The 17,958-nt window shown below is 35.6% G+C and overlaps 2 protein-coding genes across 2 annotated transcripts; both read right to left on the reverse strand.

The window, feature by feature from the left end:
• Positions 1 to 10,171: 10,171 nt before the first annotated feature.
• LOC131049775 (chaperone protein dnaJ 20, chloroplastic) lies at positions 10,172 to 10,681 on the reverse strand. Its single transcript, XM_057983844.2, has one exon. The coding sequence runs from the start codon at positions 10,679 to 10,681 to the stop codon at positions 10,172 to 10,174; it is 510 nt and encodes a 169-aa protein (XP_057839827.2).
• Positions 10,682 to 15,797: 5,116 nt separating this feature from the next.
• Positions 15,798 to 16,646, reverse strand: LOC131049787 (chaperone protein dnaJ 20, chloroplastic). Its single transcript, XM_059220767.1, has 2 exons — positions 16,118 to 16,646; positions 15,798 to 15,916 (listed from the first exon to the last, which is right to left on the reverse strand). Exons 1-2 carry the CDS (start codon positions 16,644 to 16,646, stop codon positions 15,798 to 15,800), a joined length of 648 nt encoding a protein of 215 aa, XP_059076750.1.
• Positions 16,647 to 17,958: the final 1,312 nt, after the last annotated feature.

A 17,958-nucleotide genomic window follows, 5' to 3' on the forward strand; every position in this document is an offset into this window, starting at 1 on the left:
AGGGCTAGAACCTCACTGTCCACAAAGTAGAGAAGGGGAGATTAACAGAGGAAGATGGTCCTCCTTATGACATGACTATTTTCAAGAAGTATCTGCAATATACATATATGGCTTGTGGTCAGGTGGGAGGAGTTGAAGCTCCTGATGTGGCAAACATATGACTATTGGTTCTAGCAACAGAAGTTCAGAGGTATGCACCTAGGGTTTTTGACTTCGCTTCATACCTGGTAGACAAATTGCATGAAGGTTTCTTGAACTTGAAGGATAATCCAGACAAATATTTCAAGCACTATTCATTGTTAATGCATATTGTTTTGTTTTATGGGAAACTTAGAGGGTTATGGCTAGAAGAATTGAATGTAAATATAGTTGGGAAGGATGGAAATGAGCAACTAGTGTAATTATGGATTTCCCTTTGGGATTATAGATTTGTGAATTCTCATTACCTCAAATTTGAGGAATTCTTCGTCAAACCAATTTTCTTGCTTTTTGGTGAGCCTCGGCAAGGATAATTTTCTAAGGAGGTCAAGAAGTTTCTTAGGCCTCACGAGCACCAAAATCCAAAGGTCAATCACAACTGGGGTGATCAGTACTCGTGCCAAAATTTCACTTTTGTTCGATGCTATGAATTTGAGGGTTATCCATATGTGCTACCAAAGCCTGCACCAGACATGATTGCCTTCTTGGAAATTGTAAGGCAATTAAGTGTGTCTAATGCCAAACATTTCAGAGGAGCACACAAGAAAGCTTTCCTCCCTGACACACTTCACTTTCAAGATTTTAAAATTGTATCAACCAGGGCATATGAGGCCATTGACAGGAAGCTGGTGGATGAATACAACTTGTTTCAGCACGCATCTAGAACACACTATGATCCTGAGGGTTACATCCATTCAAGTAGGAAAAGACAAGAGTTGGGAGACTACTTCCATCAGGAAGATGAATTTGAAGACATGTGCAAATATACGTAGGTGGAAGAGCTTGCAGAAGTTATGGGGACCCTGTAGAAGAATCTAGAGGCAAGAAGGCATAGACTAGAAAAGATGGAGGGAGAACCAGCCCAAAGTGATTCAAGGAAAATGAAGTAGTCTCCAAGCTCCGTGCACCTGAGAAGGAGAAGGACTCAAAAGCAGAGGATAGAATTATTGTTGCTCTGAATACAGAAATAGATGAAAGAATGGTAGAGCATGTTTCTTTTGTATCTGATGATCAATTCATTAAGTCTAAGAAATTCAAATCATTCTTATACCACTTCAAGGGTTTTAGTGAACAGATTTGTCCTTCGAAGATAATTATACAAATAAAATCAAAATGCCCAGAATGAAGGACAAAAATTACTAACAGTTGGATAGATTATCATTGAAGTGATAATCTTCCTCTGAATTGAGAGGTACAACTCCCTCTTAGAAGATTTACAAGGAATTAAATTGCTGATATGCTTTTAACCAGAAAGCAAGAAAGGAAAATAACATTCATCCATAGCCATGAAAATGAATGCCAAAGACTTACAAAATAGATATAAATGAAGACCATTGAATCAAAGTTTAATTTTCTGCACTTATGGATAACATTTGGACTAAAAACTAAGAGAGAAAGTCGTTGCTCCAATATGGCTTACTTTCAAACACATAGACTTGCAATAAATCCACATACACAATTGATTATAACAGAAAAGACATTAATAAACAACTGCAAAGGCTCAAAGACTAGCTACAGTCATGAGAAGAATATCAGAAACACAAAGATTGAAGATATCATCTGCATTCTATTCATGTCTGAAAATCAACTCAAAGATTGATATTTTCTGTACAAGGCATTGCTTAGAAAAGATTCAACTCCTCCCTTACAAATAAAAATCTAATCTCCCTCACCCACAGGCTGCTAGAAGAAAAAAAAAAAGAAGAAGAACCCCTCCTCCTTCAATCCTTTCACAATAAATAGTTACATGAAATCTTTATTCGGTTTTTATAACCGAATCTTGAAAATCTTTTTAACTTCTACTTTTCACTTTCCCCATTAATCTTATTCATAACATAAAATATTTATAAACATTAGAAATGTAATTCTCCAAAGTTTATAAAATATTTGGATGGGTGGCACTTGAATATTTTAAACCAAAATGAAAATATTCATTATGCTCGGCGGACTGAAAATATTTGTGATACTCAAAGTCTGTCTTGGTACGGGGGCCATAACTTTTGTTTCCACCATTGGATCTTTCTCAATTTTGGATATGTTGGCTGACACCTAGTTTTCTCAATTCTGACCGGAGAGATTGTAAAAATAATGTCTTATTAAAAAGATATGAGCTACTATGTGCGGGTCTATATGACTGCCATAAAATCAGACCTGCAGAGCTTGAACCTTGAACTTCATCGAATAGTTTGAACATCACTGAACTGTTTGAACTAGGTTCAAATGGTTCACAATTTGGAGAAAGAATATATGAAATATCACTTGCGACCATGAAATAGAGTTGCTACAAAACACTTAAGTGAACGTTAGCCCGAAAATGTCTTAGACACAACTTAGAACCTGCGGTACCTAAATGAACACTATGAACTCTGTTCAAGATGGTTCAAGGGGTTCATGAGGTACATGAGGTTCAAAAGACCATTGAAACTTAATGCTAAGGATTTAGAAATGATTTACAGGTGGATTAGGGATTGAACCAATGAATTTTTAACAAGACAAAGACTCAACTAAAAATTTTGCAGGTGACTCACTCTTGTTATGAGCGACGAATGACAAGATAACAAAGGGTAGGAAATTAAGGGAAGCAGTGCCAAACGTTACCCCTAAGAATGAAGCAGAAATGATGAAGAGGTTGAAGAAAGACATTGACATAGAAGTTGAGATTATGACCCCACAAAAGGGCAAGCAATTGCTAGTAGAGGCAGGAATAATTGTGTTTCCAGGATGGGACCTGAGTGCTTCGTTTATTTTTGATTCTTTGATACATTCATATAATAAGGATATGAAATTGAACATCCAAGGAGTGCAAGATATTTTTATTGGATCAAGATATAATCCAAAGGAGGAATAAATTTTATTGTGGGCCTTGTATCCTCCTAATAAAAGGCCAAAAATCATTGATGTAGATAAAGCTTTTGGTCACATGATGACCTTGAAAGTTGGAGAAGTAGATCCTATGATCACAGCTGACATGGGTATTAATATTTCAAAATTCAATAAAGCCCAAATGAAACATGAGATAGCAGAGAGGAATAAGTATAAGGATTTATATGAAGAGACCCTTAAGAGGAGTGGACACCCGGTTCCCCAAATTATAGATTCAGGAGGCCAATGGAAGAAATTTTTGGAAAGGTTGTCTTATGAACACAATAAGTTGAAAAAATAGATGAGAAGTGTTAGGGCCGATATCGCTTATGTGTTGCTAAGTAGAAGATATGACAATATGGAGAAAGCATTGAACGAATTCTGTGATGAATATCAGAGGAACATGGACATTATGGTTTCACACACCAGAATTCAAGATAGACTCGACATGTTGTTACAGGATGCATCAACCAGAGAGAAAGTAAAGAAGAAGGTGCAGGGTCTTCTTGTTATACATGAAGAAATTACAAAGGAATTGAAGTCTGAATTTGATGAATGCCAGCAGATTGTTCAGCATGGGGTTCCCAGTCTGGTAGATGATGCAGGTGTGATCAAAGACAAAACTGTATGGATCTCTGAGTGCAAGTCTATGCTTAGTGCAGCCCAAGCCATCGCTAGAGCAGATTTCCTTGACATGAACAACCCAGCCGATCAGTTGCAGAATTTTTATGCGATCTTCAATGCTACAACATACAAGGAGCCAAGCTACTTACGACATATTAAAAAATGTGGATGACGACTGGATCGAAAGTCTTAGTGTTGTGTTTTAGTTTGTGTAATGTAATTGATATCTTAGTTAGGCTTTAATTACTGTTCAGTTAGTTGTTAAGATAATGAAAGGGTGTGTCCTTTCATTCGTGTCTTTCACCATATGTATTTGTATTGAGTCATTTTGTATCAAATGGGGTCAGGGAATTTTTGGAAAAACAACATACTACTGTAGGGACTAAAAGTCATATGTATTAGGAAATTTTATAGAAAGAAGAAGTATCATTTTTGTGCAAGCAAATTGCAATGAAGTATCTCCAAGTGTAGCTTTTGTGTACCGTCATTTCTCAGAGATTAATATACAAGATTTGTTGTTTCTACTTCAAATGCACTGTCTACTTTCTATATGGATGAAACATTCTATGTCCTCTTGATAAATCTATTTAAGGATTTGTTGTAATGTGAATCACATGTTGTTACATTAAATGTGAGATTGGGTTCTTATTGTTTATGTGACACATACTGAACCATTATAGTGATTATTAATATTGTCTCCTTAGTTGATAAAGTTGTTTGTCTACAAAGTATCATATATATTTTGAGATAGAGGCACTGGTCTATTATTCATTCTCTGAGATTCTGATTTGATATGCATAGGGTCCTTGAGAAAAAAACATTCTTTTGAAACCTTTTAAACTATTCTATTGCATATTTCTTGAATGTCCTAAAAGTATTTTATTTCCAAAGTACAACAATCTTTATACACAATTATCTTTACATTCAGTTTTCAATTTCAAAAGCATTCAAATAAAAGCACTCAGCAGTAGCCGGAAATTATTGCCATTCTTGCAAAGAGTTGTCTTAGAAAAGTTTAAATCCACTTTAAATAACTCTTTTTGTGCTTGAGAGGGAGAGGTATAGCCACCTAGGTTCAGTGGAGCCTTAAGTGTAGAGGGATTTGGTCTTTGACCATCCCTGTTCGTTGACCAAGGCTAGTTGGATTAGTTAAGGGCTTGGAAAATCCTTAAGTTTTCCAATCTGTGGTTTTGGGCACCAACACTAATATTTCTTAATCCCATACCCCCCACCTTTTTGGGTTTGCAGAAATTTTCCCAAGCAATGAGGGCAACTCTCTTATTCTCCTCAACCTCGGACTAGAGGAAAGCTTTTTGAATTTTCTCAATAGCATCTGCAAATTTTCCAAGAATTTTGAATAGGCTTAAAACATAAATTGGAATACTCTAGAGAGAAGATTTTAAATTTGGATTTTACCAACTTGACTAAGAAGGGTCCCTTTCCACCCAGCCAGCTTCCTATTGAATCTATCAACAAGACTGTTCCAAAACAAATCTATAGGTTTCATGCCCAAAGGAAGACCCAAGCAAATAGATGCGGGCTTTCCAATTTGGCATCCAAGGATCTGGGCCATCATATTTTGTCTGTCCTCTGGGGTGTTGAAGAAGAAAACAGAGCTTTTCTTCCAATTAATCATTTGACCTAAAGTAGAACTATAAATTTTGAGAAGGTTCTTCATATTGAAAGCTTCTTTGATTGATGAAGTTCCCATTAAGATGGTATCATCAACAAATTTCTGGTGGGAACAGGCTTTGAAACTAGAAGAGGGAGAGACTCCCAATAGAAGACCTTGAGAAATAAATTTGCTAATAAATCTACCTAGACATTCAACCGGAATAGTGAAGAGAATAGGGGAGATGGGATCTCCCTTCCTGATGCCCCTAGAAGTTTTAAAGAAGGGGGAAGGAGCACCATTCAAAATGACAGAGAAAGAAGGAGTCAATATAAGTTGGTCAATCAACTAAATAAAACTATCACAGAAGCCAAAAGCACCAAGCACCTTACCCAAGAAGCCCCAATCTACACGATCATAGGCTTTAGACAAATCCAACTTCATTAGGAAGCCTTGTTTCTTCGATTCCACCAATGAGTGTATGTTTTCATGAATAGTAATGATAGAGTCAAGGATTTGTCTGCTAGGAACAAAGCCACTCTGTTGGAGCGATATTATAGATGAGAGAACCATTAACAGTCTGCTAGTAATCTCCTTCAAGATAATTTTATAGAAAGAATTGCTTAATCTTATCGAATGAAACTAATCCATAGAATCAGCCCCATGACATTTGGGAATCAAAACCAAAAAAGTAGCATTGAGTTCCTTTAAGATAATCCTAGCCTCAAAAAATTCTTGCACTCCTATAACCACATCACATTTGAGAATGTTCCAAAAGGCTTGAAAGAAGAACAACGAGAACCCATCCGGACCTAGGGCTTTATTGCCATCAAAGGAGAAAACCGCTTTCTTAACTTCCTCCTTAGAGGGAATGGCCACCAAAGCCTTGTTCTGAACATCATTAATGATGGAAGGAATGGTCTCTAAGAAAGATCATCCAGACCGCAATCTGATGAGAGAAGAGATTTGAAAAAATTCCTAGCTTCATTCCCAATCTCATCGTCCTTCCTTGTTTAAATTCCACCAATTCTCAACTTTGAGATCCTATTTGGAGCCTTATGTTTCATAGCAGTCATATGGAAGAACTTGTTTTTTCTGTCCCCAACTCTAAGCCTAAGAGATCTGCACCGTTGTTTCCAAAATTCTTCTTCTCGTCTAATAATCTTATGATACTTAACAAGCACTTCATTTTCCTCTCTGATAAACACTTCATTATATCCACTGGTTTGGATTGTATCCTGTATTTCCTTTAGCTCAAGTTGGGTTTTGGACTTGGCAACAAAAAGATCCACACAAAATTCCTTGTTCCATTTCTTTATATTATCTTTCATGTGCCTTAATCATTTTCCCATTTTATACATCGTGGTATCTTTGACATCAATAGACCACCACTTCTCAATGACCTTCTCAAGGTTAGGATGGTCCAGCTACATCCTTCAAATCTAAACGAGAAGTTTCTTTTAACACGTATATTCTCTGCAACAAAAACTACAGGAAAGTGGTCAAAACCAATCCGAGAAATTGATGATAGAGAGCACAGATAATGGTTAAACCAATCATTAGAAATAAGGGCCCTATCAAGTCTGACTTGAATAAGATCTTCCCCCACCCTATGGTTGGTCCAAGTAAAATTGGCACCTTTGAGATCAATATCATGCAGGCCCTGGTTATTAATAAAGTTCAACAGATCCATTCTACTTTCTAACTGAGAGGGGACACCTCCAAGCTTCTCTTTGTCATGGAGAGGGGTGTTGAAGTCCCACATGACCATCCACGTTTCATCCTTAAAAAGAGATCAAATGGCCTCCAACTTCTTCCAAAATTTACATCTACTGAGTCTATTATTAGGGACGTAAATATTAGTCAGGAGCAATGAGATACCATCCCCTAAATGATGAAACCTAACAAAGGCCAAATTGATATCTTGCTTAATAGGCACCCCAGTAACACGCCTTAGGTTCCAGAAAATGGCAATGCCCCCAGAAGCACCATCTGAGCTACCTCCTAAAACTCCCCCATCCTTAAAAAGCTTAATCTTCTCAACTTTCTCTTTAGTAATTTTAGTTTCTTGGATAAGAACAATTTCTGGTTTATGCTCTCTAACTAAATTTCTAAGAACATCCTATTTATGTGGACTATTCAATCCACGTATATTCCATGAAACAATTTTCATTTTCTTTTTAGGGAACATACCTCATGGATGGTCTTTTGAGTACTATCCACTATATTCTTGCTTGCCTCTTGATCTCTGATTTGGCTTGCTGATTTTCTTCCAGGAGGAGAGGGGATAAAACCTATATCGGCTTTAGTTTGATTTCTCTTCTTGATTGGAGTAGCCCGAGGGGTGGATTTCGGCCCCTTTTTTCTAACTTTCTTTCGTTTCGCTACTTCGTTAATCTGGCTATCTTCCTCTTGGATGTTTTGGGTGATTGTCTTCTACTTGACATCATCAACCTCAGCTCACTTAGCACTTATATTAAGTAGTGAGATTGTTGGGGACTACTGGAAGGTAGATTTCAGCATATCCACCAATTGTTGTGATTCTAACGACGAGATCGCTCCAAGGATCAAACACCTCTGGGCTTCCTCATAGTCGTATCTAGGGCCATCTTTGTTAGTGTTTTCCATAATGCAATTTGGATCTGCTTCCTCCTTGGTCTATAACATGGCCTGTATTTCTCCATCTTCTAGGTTATCGCTTCATTGTTCCTCCTGATTGGTGTTTTGTCGTTCTCTCTTGTCTTTTCCTGTTTTATCCTTTGTCCCTTCTTCAAGCATCTAGTTTTCTGGGTTTTCCACTTTAATGTTGCCTTGTTGCTCAAAGGTGTCAGGGATGATAACACTCTGGACTTCTTCTATCGTTTTCTCTTTTTTAGCAATCTCCAGTTGCTTAGCAGATTTTTTTGCTCTCCATTGCATTGTCTTGTCCTTCTTCTCTTTCTCTTTGACAACTTGTAGAGGGCATTTTCTAGTAGTATGCCCTAATTTTTTGTAATGAAAACATGCAAAAGGGACACTTTCATATTCCATAGGTTGGATCCATTTCCCCAATCTAGAGTTAATCTCGATAGATAAGGGCATATTTGTGCCTTGCATAACTCCCATACAAATCCTAGCAAAGGTAAGTCATCTTCTAGATGTTGTGATAGGATCCATAGATAAGAGTTCCCCAAAGGAACTAGCAATTCCTTTAAAGACATATTCAACCTAGAACTTCAGGGGAAGGCCCAACAATCTGACCCAAATAGGAGCTTCTACAAAAAAAGATTCATTTAGGTCCATCTTAGGCGACCACTTTCGCAATGCAAGCATAGATTTTCCAATCAACCAAGGACCATCGCAAAGTATCCTCGACATGTCTTCCTCACATGAAAAGGCCATCGACAACACACCTTTGGCCATAGCAATGATCTCCACTTGACCTTTAAGCGCTCATTTACGTTTAGCAAATGCCCTGACAACATCAATATTTGGCCTTGGGCCCAATTGTTTTCCAACAAGAGTCATTGCCATTAGTTTAATGTTATGCTCAATCATTGGGTCTGGAACTTCATTAGCAAATCTACCCTTTTCTGGTTCTAAGATATTATGAACTGGAGGGAGTGAGGACTTTCCACTTGATTTGACATCAAATAGAGAAGTTCATAACCAACCGTTGTCCCTTTGAAGAGGTCCCTGCCTTGGGATGTCTCCAACACGTGATTCTCCATTCCCCCCATCAGGATCGAGAGGCTTGTCACCAACTTGTGGGTCCCCATCTGTCGGGTCCTTTCCATTCGGCTCAGAGGAATCAGGGCAATCCCAGAATTCATCCTTTCTGCCCTCCCCCTGGTTAGCTTGTCCATTGTAAGGTTTCCTGCCCTGTCCTAAGTTCAAATTCAAAGTCACTCCCTTCTCCCGCTCCCGCATCGCTTCCTAAACTATTATGTCTTGTTCCCACAATTCCTCATTATATTCACATGTATATAACTAAAAACTCTAATCCCTCTAGTATAACTTAGGCTAGGGACCCATGGAGGGGGGCTTCCTAAAAAATAGAGCTAGAACTGCTAAGATTTTCAGGAAAATTTTAAAGCTGATGGTCCAATAAATTTTGTAGTCTAGTTTAGCTTAAAAATTTAAGCTCCAAAATTTAAGGAAGTTGGTGGTCTCATGAATATAATTTCTTTGTATGTGCATAATAAAAAAAAGGAAAAATAATTATTCCCCTCCAAAACTATTTTTTAATAGAAATTAAACTTAGATGTTTTACAAGTGACAGATAACATCCCTAAGCCGGTGGGGCAATTTCTAGCCCCACCCCTTTTTCACCCGCTCAAATTTGCATAATTAAAAATTAGGGACTTCTATTTTTTAAGAAAAGTTTCCAAATAATCCCACAACACAAAAAAAATTTAATCATAGAACCACCTCTTTCTTAAAAACAGAACTTAAGCCCTCTCATGTAACCCCTGGTCTTACCCACCAACTTGACCGGACCATGGAGTGACATGCCAATCGGCTATATCTTAAAATGTCAAACTTGCCGAGTTAATAAAGTCGAATCTGCTCGACAGAAATATCACCTGCCACGTAGCTGCCTTAATCCAACATTGATGTAAAGTCGTAATATTTATGTGAACTGCTACATAAACTTTCCGTGCAGCAGGAAGTACTGCAACTACCATTTTAATGGAAACTAAGGCAGCGGTTAAGACTGGTCATTGATCACAATTTACATATGACATATACAGCTTACCAAGAAAAATAGCACGCAGGATGGAAATAGACATTATATTCAATTCTTTATAAATTCCAATTTACAACCAACATTTAAGACATAATGGAGAAACGATGAGATGAATAAATCTATCACTAACAAGCAACCGCAGCCGCTTATTGGTTTCGTGTTCTCATTCTGCTACCCCAAGATGATGAATTATAAGCTGCTCTCTTTTTTATCAGCTCCATCACCTGAGCTTCCCACACATGACTACTCGCTAATTTGCCTTCGTAATCGCCTACAGTGAACAAGTTCTGCACTCTCCAGTCGTAATCCTGTCGGAGCAGAGGATCCGACAGAGTTTCATAAGCCTCCCGGACTTGAAGAAATAATTTGCTACACTCTTTTTTCTCTGCAGGAGGGCAGACGTCAGGATGGTATTTAAGAGCCATCCGACGATATGCGCTCTTTATATCACGCTCACTCACGTCGGGAGAGACACAGAGAACATCATACAATGAAGAAGAAGAAGAAGAATGGGGAGCATTTTGAGATTGAAATGCCCTGATAGTTGTAGCCGTTTTAAGTACAGACTGCTTTGTTCTAACTCTACTTCTTACTCTCGAAATTCCAGCAAAAGCAGTCTTCGCAAGAATACCTCCAACTGATGCACTGCACTCCATCGAAGCCCGAGTAGAGAAGCCTTGTGATTGATTACAAGAATTTTAGATGAGAATTGACTGGGAGATTTAATGTTATGAGAAAACGGAGAGGATTGAAGCTACAAGAGCTTGCTAAGAACCATATATAATACGCAGTGGGAGACACGAATTCGTGGGTTTCCCAGAATGTCACATAATGGATAGGATTTTCGCATCTACGTGGAGTGGGATTCCTTCGAGAAGAAGAGGAAAAAGGTGGACATGGTTGTGATAAGGTGAAAATAGCTGTCGGATGGCGTGGAGTGTCGGTGTGCAGGGAGCTACTTTTTCTACAAGTTAGAAAAATTGGGCATTCTAGATATGCTCATGACGTGCCGTGGGGTGACTGTTCTTCGTGTCTATTAGCATATACTCTTCCGAAAGAACAACGATTTTCACACCAAATCTTGTTTATTGAAATAAATGGGCATAATCTCTGATTAGTTTATGGTAGAATATATCTTATTGTGCAAGTAAAGTGTTTAAATAATAATAGTAATCAATTTGTTTTTTATATGGTACATCATAATCACATAAAAAGAACAAAACAACAGTGTAAAAGATTACAACTTTGAAAACCTTAAAGTTTATATATAATCATACTTTAAATGATATTAAAAGAGAAAATAATTAAAATTAAATCTAAATTTAAATTTAAGTGATATATATTAAAATTAAATCTAAATGTAAAGATTTTTTAAATTTGATATCTCTTCGTCTTCTATATAGATTCTATATAGGTGTGCTAGTTAAAATAAATAGACTGAAATTCAATAGAAACAATATACTTGAAATTATCGTTATAATTCTTCATTAATTTATGAATTAAAACATTTCTTATTTTACTAGCAATCTGTTTAAATAATAATTGTAATGCCTTTATACATTATTTTCTATAAATTCTTATATTGCATTGTAATCAAATAAAAATGATAGCAAAAAAATTTAAATCTTAAAGGTCTGAAAGGTTATATAATATAATCAGACTTTAATATAGATAAAAACATTAAATTATAAAGACATTAAGCAATAAGAATTATAGATTTAGTAGGAGGATAAGGGGGCAATTATAGATTTAGTAAGGGGATAAGAAGACATTTCTAGAGAATACACCAAGAAAAATGACAACTTCAACTCGAGAATGAACATCTAAATAATCTTGAATATGTTCCTTCAAGATACAACCAAAGATGGTAGACCTCATTTTTTATTAATATTTCTGATATATGCAAATGTAGAGAGAACTAAATGCGTTCTTTCCAAAGTTTGTAATTAGGAAAAGTAGTAAGATATTATTTTTAGTCTTCTCACTCAGTATCTAAAAATCATCACCCAACTTTGTCTAGCATTTCTCCACGATAGAATCAATAAGAGTTTGGAAGGATTTGAAATCCAAATTGATGAATTTATATATATCACTATTCCCTTAGGCCAAGATAATAAAACTTTAGTAGTTCATGAAAAGACATTTGAAAATACCTTAAAGCTTCTATGGAATTTTAAAAAATGTGAAGGTATGGAACCTTAACAAGTGGTTTATCCTAGCAAGTGATCATAGAAGACCACCAAATCGACTATTCAATGATAGATAACTTATTATAAAAATCATTTATGTTTCACAAACGTCACAACTTAATTACTTCTATGACATTAATATTTTTGTCTTCAACATTCTTTGAATCTAAATGTATTCCTTCATTATGACCATATAATGAAAATTGATATTTATTTAATAAGACTAAAAATATATATACTGTCTAACAAAGACCTCCAATAATAAGAACTCCAATTCATAGAGTATGATGGACACACACACACATAAATTTGATGTGACCATAAAGTAACATCCCTATTGGCTTTTTATTCAAAGTCATGTGAGAAAAGGGATTTAACATTGTTAATTGTAATCTCAAGGATATATGCCAACAAAAGTATGTAATTAACTTGTTTCATCAGTTTATCACAATTAATTATAAGCTTTCTCCCACACCATTTTAGTTTGGTTTCACTTTGACTATAACTTATACTCAACCTAGTGTTGATATTGCTTTGTCTAAAAAATGTGGGAAGAGGTACATGTCCCCTTCCATTTTCCCAATAAACACTTGCTCTCACCTCATACAAGCACTATTTTATATTATTAGAGCATATATACACTTTACAATGGAGGTATAATATATTTATTCTTTATTGATTTTTATTATTTATTATTCTTTTTATTTTTTTCCTATATTTGACTATTTTCCTTTTGTTCCGATTAATTAAAAGTGGGCTAGGCCCATACCATTACATATCTATAAAAAAGCGCCACCTAGAGCACATCAGAGATGTACACCTAGCTAAAGATATAACAGAAAAAAACAAAAAAGTACCATCAATAACTAGACTAAGTCAAGGCACAAAACCAACAAACAAAATCTACAAAAAACAATCCAACCGCCAAAGACATGAAAAGTTGGTCTACTAGGTGGATGCGTTGTTCTCATGCCAATCTCTACATATTACTAAAACTTTATCCCAGAAAGAGATGTTTTAATTAGAGTCCTTAGCAAAATTCGGAGTACCGAAAACCAAAGTATCTTTAACCATAGAGATAGGGGGCTCTACTGAAGCAAAAGGGAGTAGAGCATGTGACCCGTTACACTTGGATTTCTTGCGGCTTATTTCCTCTTGAATAGCCTATAAGGAAGCCAAATTATTTAAGACCATCTCTTGGTTTTCCTTCAGTTCCATAACAACACCTTGTTCTCATTTCTTTGAGACGCCTTCTTGCTAAGGTCTTTCAACATTCCTTCAAATTTCTCACAATTCTCTAATTTGCTAGCCAAATTGCTTGCAGCCTCCTAGACTTGTTCATCCTTCTCCTCCATAACCCATTTTTTTGTCCTAGAGTCGTCCTTGGTCACAACCTCTAGTTTATTTATCTTCTTGAATGTCACATTGAATTTTGTAAAAACCATTTAATCACTAGGTCCTTCCACTAAACATTCTCCTCTAGTTTTAAAACCTTCGGTTCCAAGTTAAGAGGGCCCGTCTTGGTGTCTAAAATCTCTTGACTAAGGAAAAATTGAGCAACTTCCTCAGAACCCATAAGGGACCACTCTGATTCTGAATCACAAAAGGACTCAAAATCCTCATACACATCCTCATCATTTAACTCCAGCACCTCCACATCCTTAGGTGGGGGATTAGGAGAGGTATTTTGTTTGGCTTCTTTGATAGGATTATATAATCTTTGTGCCTAGTATGACAATATTGATGAATTCTTGATTGCTTCAAGTTTCATTCATTACCACTCAAATCACATAATGTCTCTTCAAAGACATGGAAATGATGTTTGATAACAATATTGTATGTAGATGATTAGATTCTCACTAGTATCTACATATACATGATTGAATATATTCAACACACTTTGCTAGAGAAATTTGTTTTGACATGATTGATCTTGGTCTTCAGGCCCTAGAATACATTGAAAAAAATTATATATTCCAAATAAAGCATGCCATGGATTTATTTCATATGATTATGATTGATTATGGTAAGCTTATACTCACACAATTTTAGTTTGGTGTCACTTTGAATACAAATTGTGCCAAACCTAGTCTTGATATTACTTTGTATAGATAGTTAGTTGAGATTATTTTGTATTAGACCTTTACTCATCCTAATATAAGGTTCATTATTGGGGTCATCTCCTACTTTTCCATGATCCTAATAAAATTCACTAGTAAAAGATCAAGTGTATTTTGAGGCATGTTTAGGGCACCACATATTTTAATATTTAATACACACCGTGAGCTTCTTAAATACTAAGCTTCATCAACTTGGAAAAGGATGGCGATGTTGGATAATTCTATCACTTGATAATCCTACCATTATTTGGTATGATAACCAAAGTTCCATTCACAATTCTTGCAGCCCAATGGAGCATGAGAGAATGAAGCACATTGAGATTCACATGAATTCATTTGATAACCCATCCATGATGGTGTTCCTTAGAGTATTTGTCTACCCAAGAGTATCTTGTAGACATCTTCATAAACCTTCAACATTACCTCACTATCTTGAGTTGTGATATATTCTTAGGGTGAAGGATGTTCTCCTAAATACACCTCTATTTGTATTGGTTTTATTTTTATAGAGGAATTTTTTACATAGAGTTTTCTCATTTTCACCATTTCTAAGACTATTATTATACATGGGTACCCCATCAAGGCTAGTTGTCAGGAATTATATTTTAGTGTTTAGCTTTTTCCTTAAGTATCACTTAAGGGGGACATTAGTGTGAAAAGGGTTTTTACTTGTCTAGTTTAATGTTTCTTAGTAGACCTATTCAAACTACACTTAAGGTGATTAAGAGACTTTCTCAAATTTTTGTCTCACCTCATACAACCTTTACACATTTTCAAAAACATTGCAAGTGTTCCCACAGTGACATCTTTGGAGAGGTAGTTAGACTTTTATTCCTATCATCTCACCTATATATCCTTACCATTTTTATGTAAAACTTTCTTTTGTACACATTTATATACCTTTTTCTATGGTTATTAATATTATAGCTTTTCACTTAATTTCCTTATAGAAGGTTTATTACAAGGATTTAGTAATATTTTGAGTCTCTTGATGACTCTGAAAAACTTAACCAAAAATATTTTATAATTCAAAAGTTTGAAATTTCACATTATCAACAAATTTTCATTCAATTATTAACTTAAAAATTTAACATTAAATATTTAAAAGAAAAATAAATTAATTAATAATTCTATTTTTTAAATTTATTTGTAAATTTTTATTTTAACTTAAATGTACAATTTTTTTAAAAGTGAATTTAAGGAATACAAACATATTTTCTTAAAAGAATGATTCCACAATTCCACATATTTTTCCTTAAAAGAATGATTCCACAATTCCACGTTATATTCACACGTATATAACTAAAACTCTAATTCCTCGAGTATAGCTTACCCACAAATTTCAAAGGCTATACATCTTAAAATGCCAAACTTGCTGAGTTTGCAAATTCCAACGAAGTAAATAAAGTCGAATCTCCTTCGACAGAGATATTACCTTTCCACGTAACTGCCGTAATCAAACATTAGTGCAAAGTCGTAATCTGTATCAGAACTGCTACAGTAGCATTCCGTGCAGCCTCAAGTACTGCAACTATCAGACAGACATTAAACATTTCAAAGGAGTCTAAGGTAGTGGTAAAGACTGGCCAATCAGAGTCAATCACAGATAATCATTCTTATATTGGAAAATTAGCGTATTATTATTATTTATTAGACAATTAACTTATTTGTTTCTCCTTTCCCAAAGATGGATGACAATTTACAGATGGCATTTACTTCTTTATACATTCCAATTTACAACCAATAAAGGAGAAATGACGAGATGAATAAATCTATTATTAACAAGATGATAGATTTCGTCTTCTCATTCTGCTGCCCCAAGATGATGAATTATAACCAGATCTCTTCTTTATCAACTCCATCAGTTGAGCTTCCCACACATGACTACTCGCTAATCTGCCTTCGTAATCGCCTACTGTGAACATGTTCTGCAGTCTCCAGTCGTAATCCTGGCGGAGCTGAGGATCCGATAGAGTTTCATAAGCCTCCTTGACTTGAAGAAACAAACTGTTATATTCTTCCCTCTCTGCAGGAGGGCAGACGTCAGGATGGTATTTAAGAGCCATCCGACGATATGCGCTCTTTATATCACGCACACTCGCGTCGGGAGAGATACAGAGAACATCATACAATGAAGAAGAAGAAGAAAAGTGGGGAGCATTTTGAGATTGAAATGCCCTGATAGTTGTAGCCGTTTTAAGTACAGACTGCTTTGTTCTAACTCTACTTCTTACTCTCGAAATTCCAGCAGAAGCAGTCTTGGGCATAAGATGTACCCTGCTGAGACCTCCAACTGATGCAGTGCACTCCATCGAAGACCGGCTAGAGAAGCTTTGTGATTGATTACAAGAAAGAATTTTGAATGAAAACCGAGTAAGAACTTTGCTCTTATGAGAAAACGGAGATGATTATAGCTTCAAGAGCTTGCTGAGGACCATATATAATACGCAGCAGGACCCACAGATTTGTGGGTTTCCCAGAATGTGATGGAATGGGTAGAGTTTAACATCTACGCTGAGTGGGATTCCTTCGAGAAGAAGAAGAAGAAGATGGACACGGTTTTGATAAGGGGAAAATAGCTGTCAGATGGCGTAGAATGTCGGTGTGCAGGGGAACTGCCTTTTCTACAAGGTAGAAAAATGGGGCGTTCTAGATATGCTCGTGACGTGCCATGGAGTGACTGATCTTCGTGTTTTCGAAAAAAATAACGATGTTAACAGCAAATCTCTTTTATTTATTGAAATAAATGGGCCGATAGCCAATTAAGATAATATTTGTCATATAATCTCTAGTTAGTCTATCGTAAAATATTTCTTATTGTGCAAGTATTTAAATAATAGTAGTCAATTTGTATTTTATATGGTATTTTGAATATAGGAAAAGTTACGTGTTGAAGATCTTGGTCTCTAGACTTATTTTCGCTATCAAGAAGGTCTTGTTTATCTAGAGAAAGCTCTTGGTTTATAAGAATATTGTTTTCAATAGCTTGCTTACCATCTAAAGATTTAGTATCATTTTTGGTAGGAGGAATAACTAGATAGAGCAAGGCAAGGAAATTTTGCTATCGAGCTAGTCTAGACTAAAGCTAAAATAAATGCTCAAAAGTAATTTAGTGTCTACAAAATGGACAACAATGATTGACAACTCTCAAAAGAGTCATTCCTGAACTAGTTAGATGAATCTTACATAGAATACAAGAAAAGTCGAAGAAAACATCAACTCAAGAATGAATATTCAAGTAGCCTTAAATATGCACTTCCAAAATCCAACAAAAGGTAACAGGTATCATTTTTCATTAACTTTTCCAACATATGCAAATGTAGAGAGAACTAAACACATCATTTTCTATGGTTGGCATTGATAAAAGGAGTACTAGGATACAATTTCTAATTTTTTCAATAGAATCTAGAAATCCTCACCCTTACTTTGTGTATCATTTTTCTAGGGATAGAACCAAGAATAGTTTAAAAGAATTTGAAATCTTAATTGGTAATTTTATCTTTCAATTAGTGCATAGGCCACAAATATAAAATTTTTATAGTTCATTAAAAGAGATCTAAAAGTAGCTTAATGACTCGATTAAAATTTTTAAAAGTATGAAGTTGTGGAACCTTAACAAGAGGC

This window comes from Cryptomeria japonica, chromosome 5 (genome assembly GCF_030272615.1).
Source record: "Cryptomeria japonica chromosome 5, Sugi_1.0, whole genome shotgun sequence".
In the NCBI taxonomy this organism is placed as follows: Eukaryota; Viridiplantae; Streptophyta; class Pinopsida; order Cupressales; family Cupressaceae; genus Cryptomeria; species Cryptomeria japonica.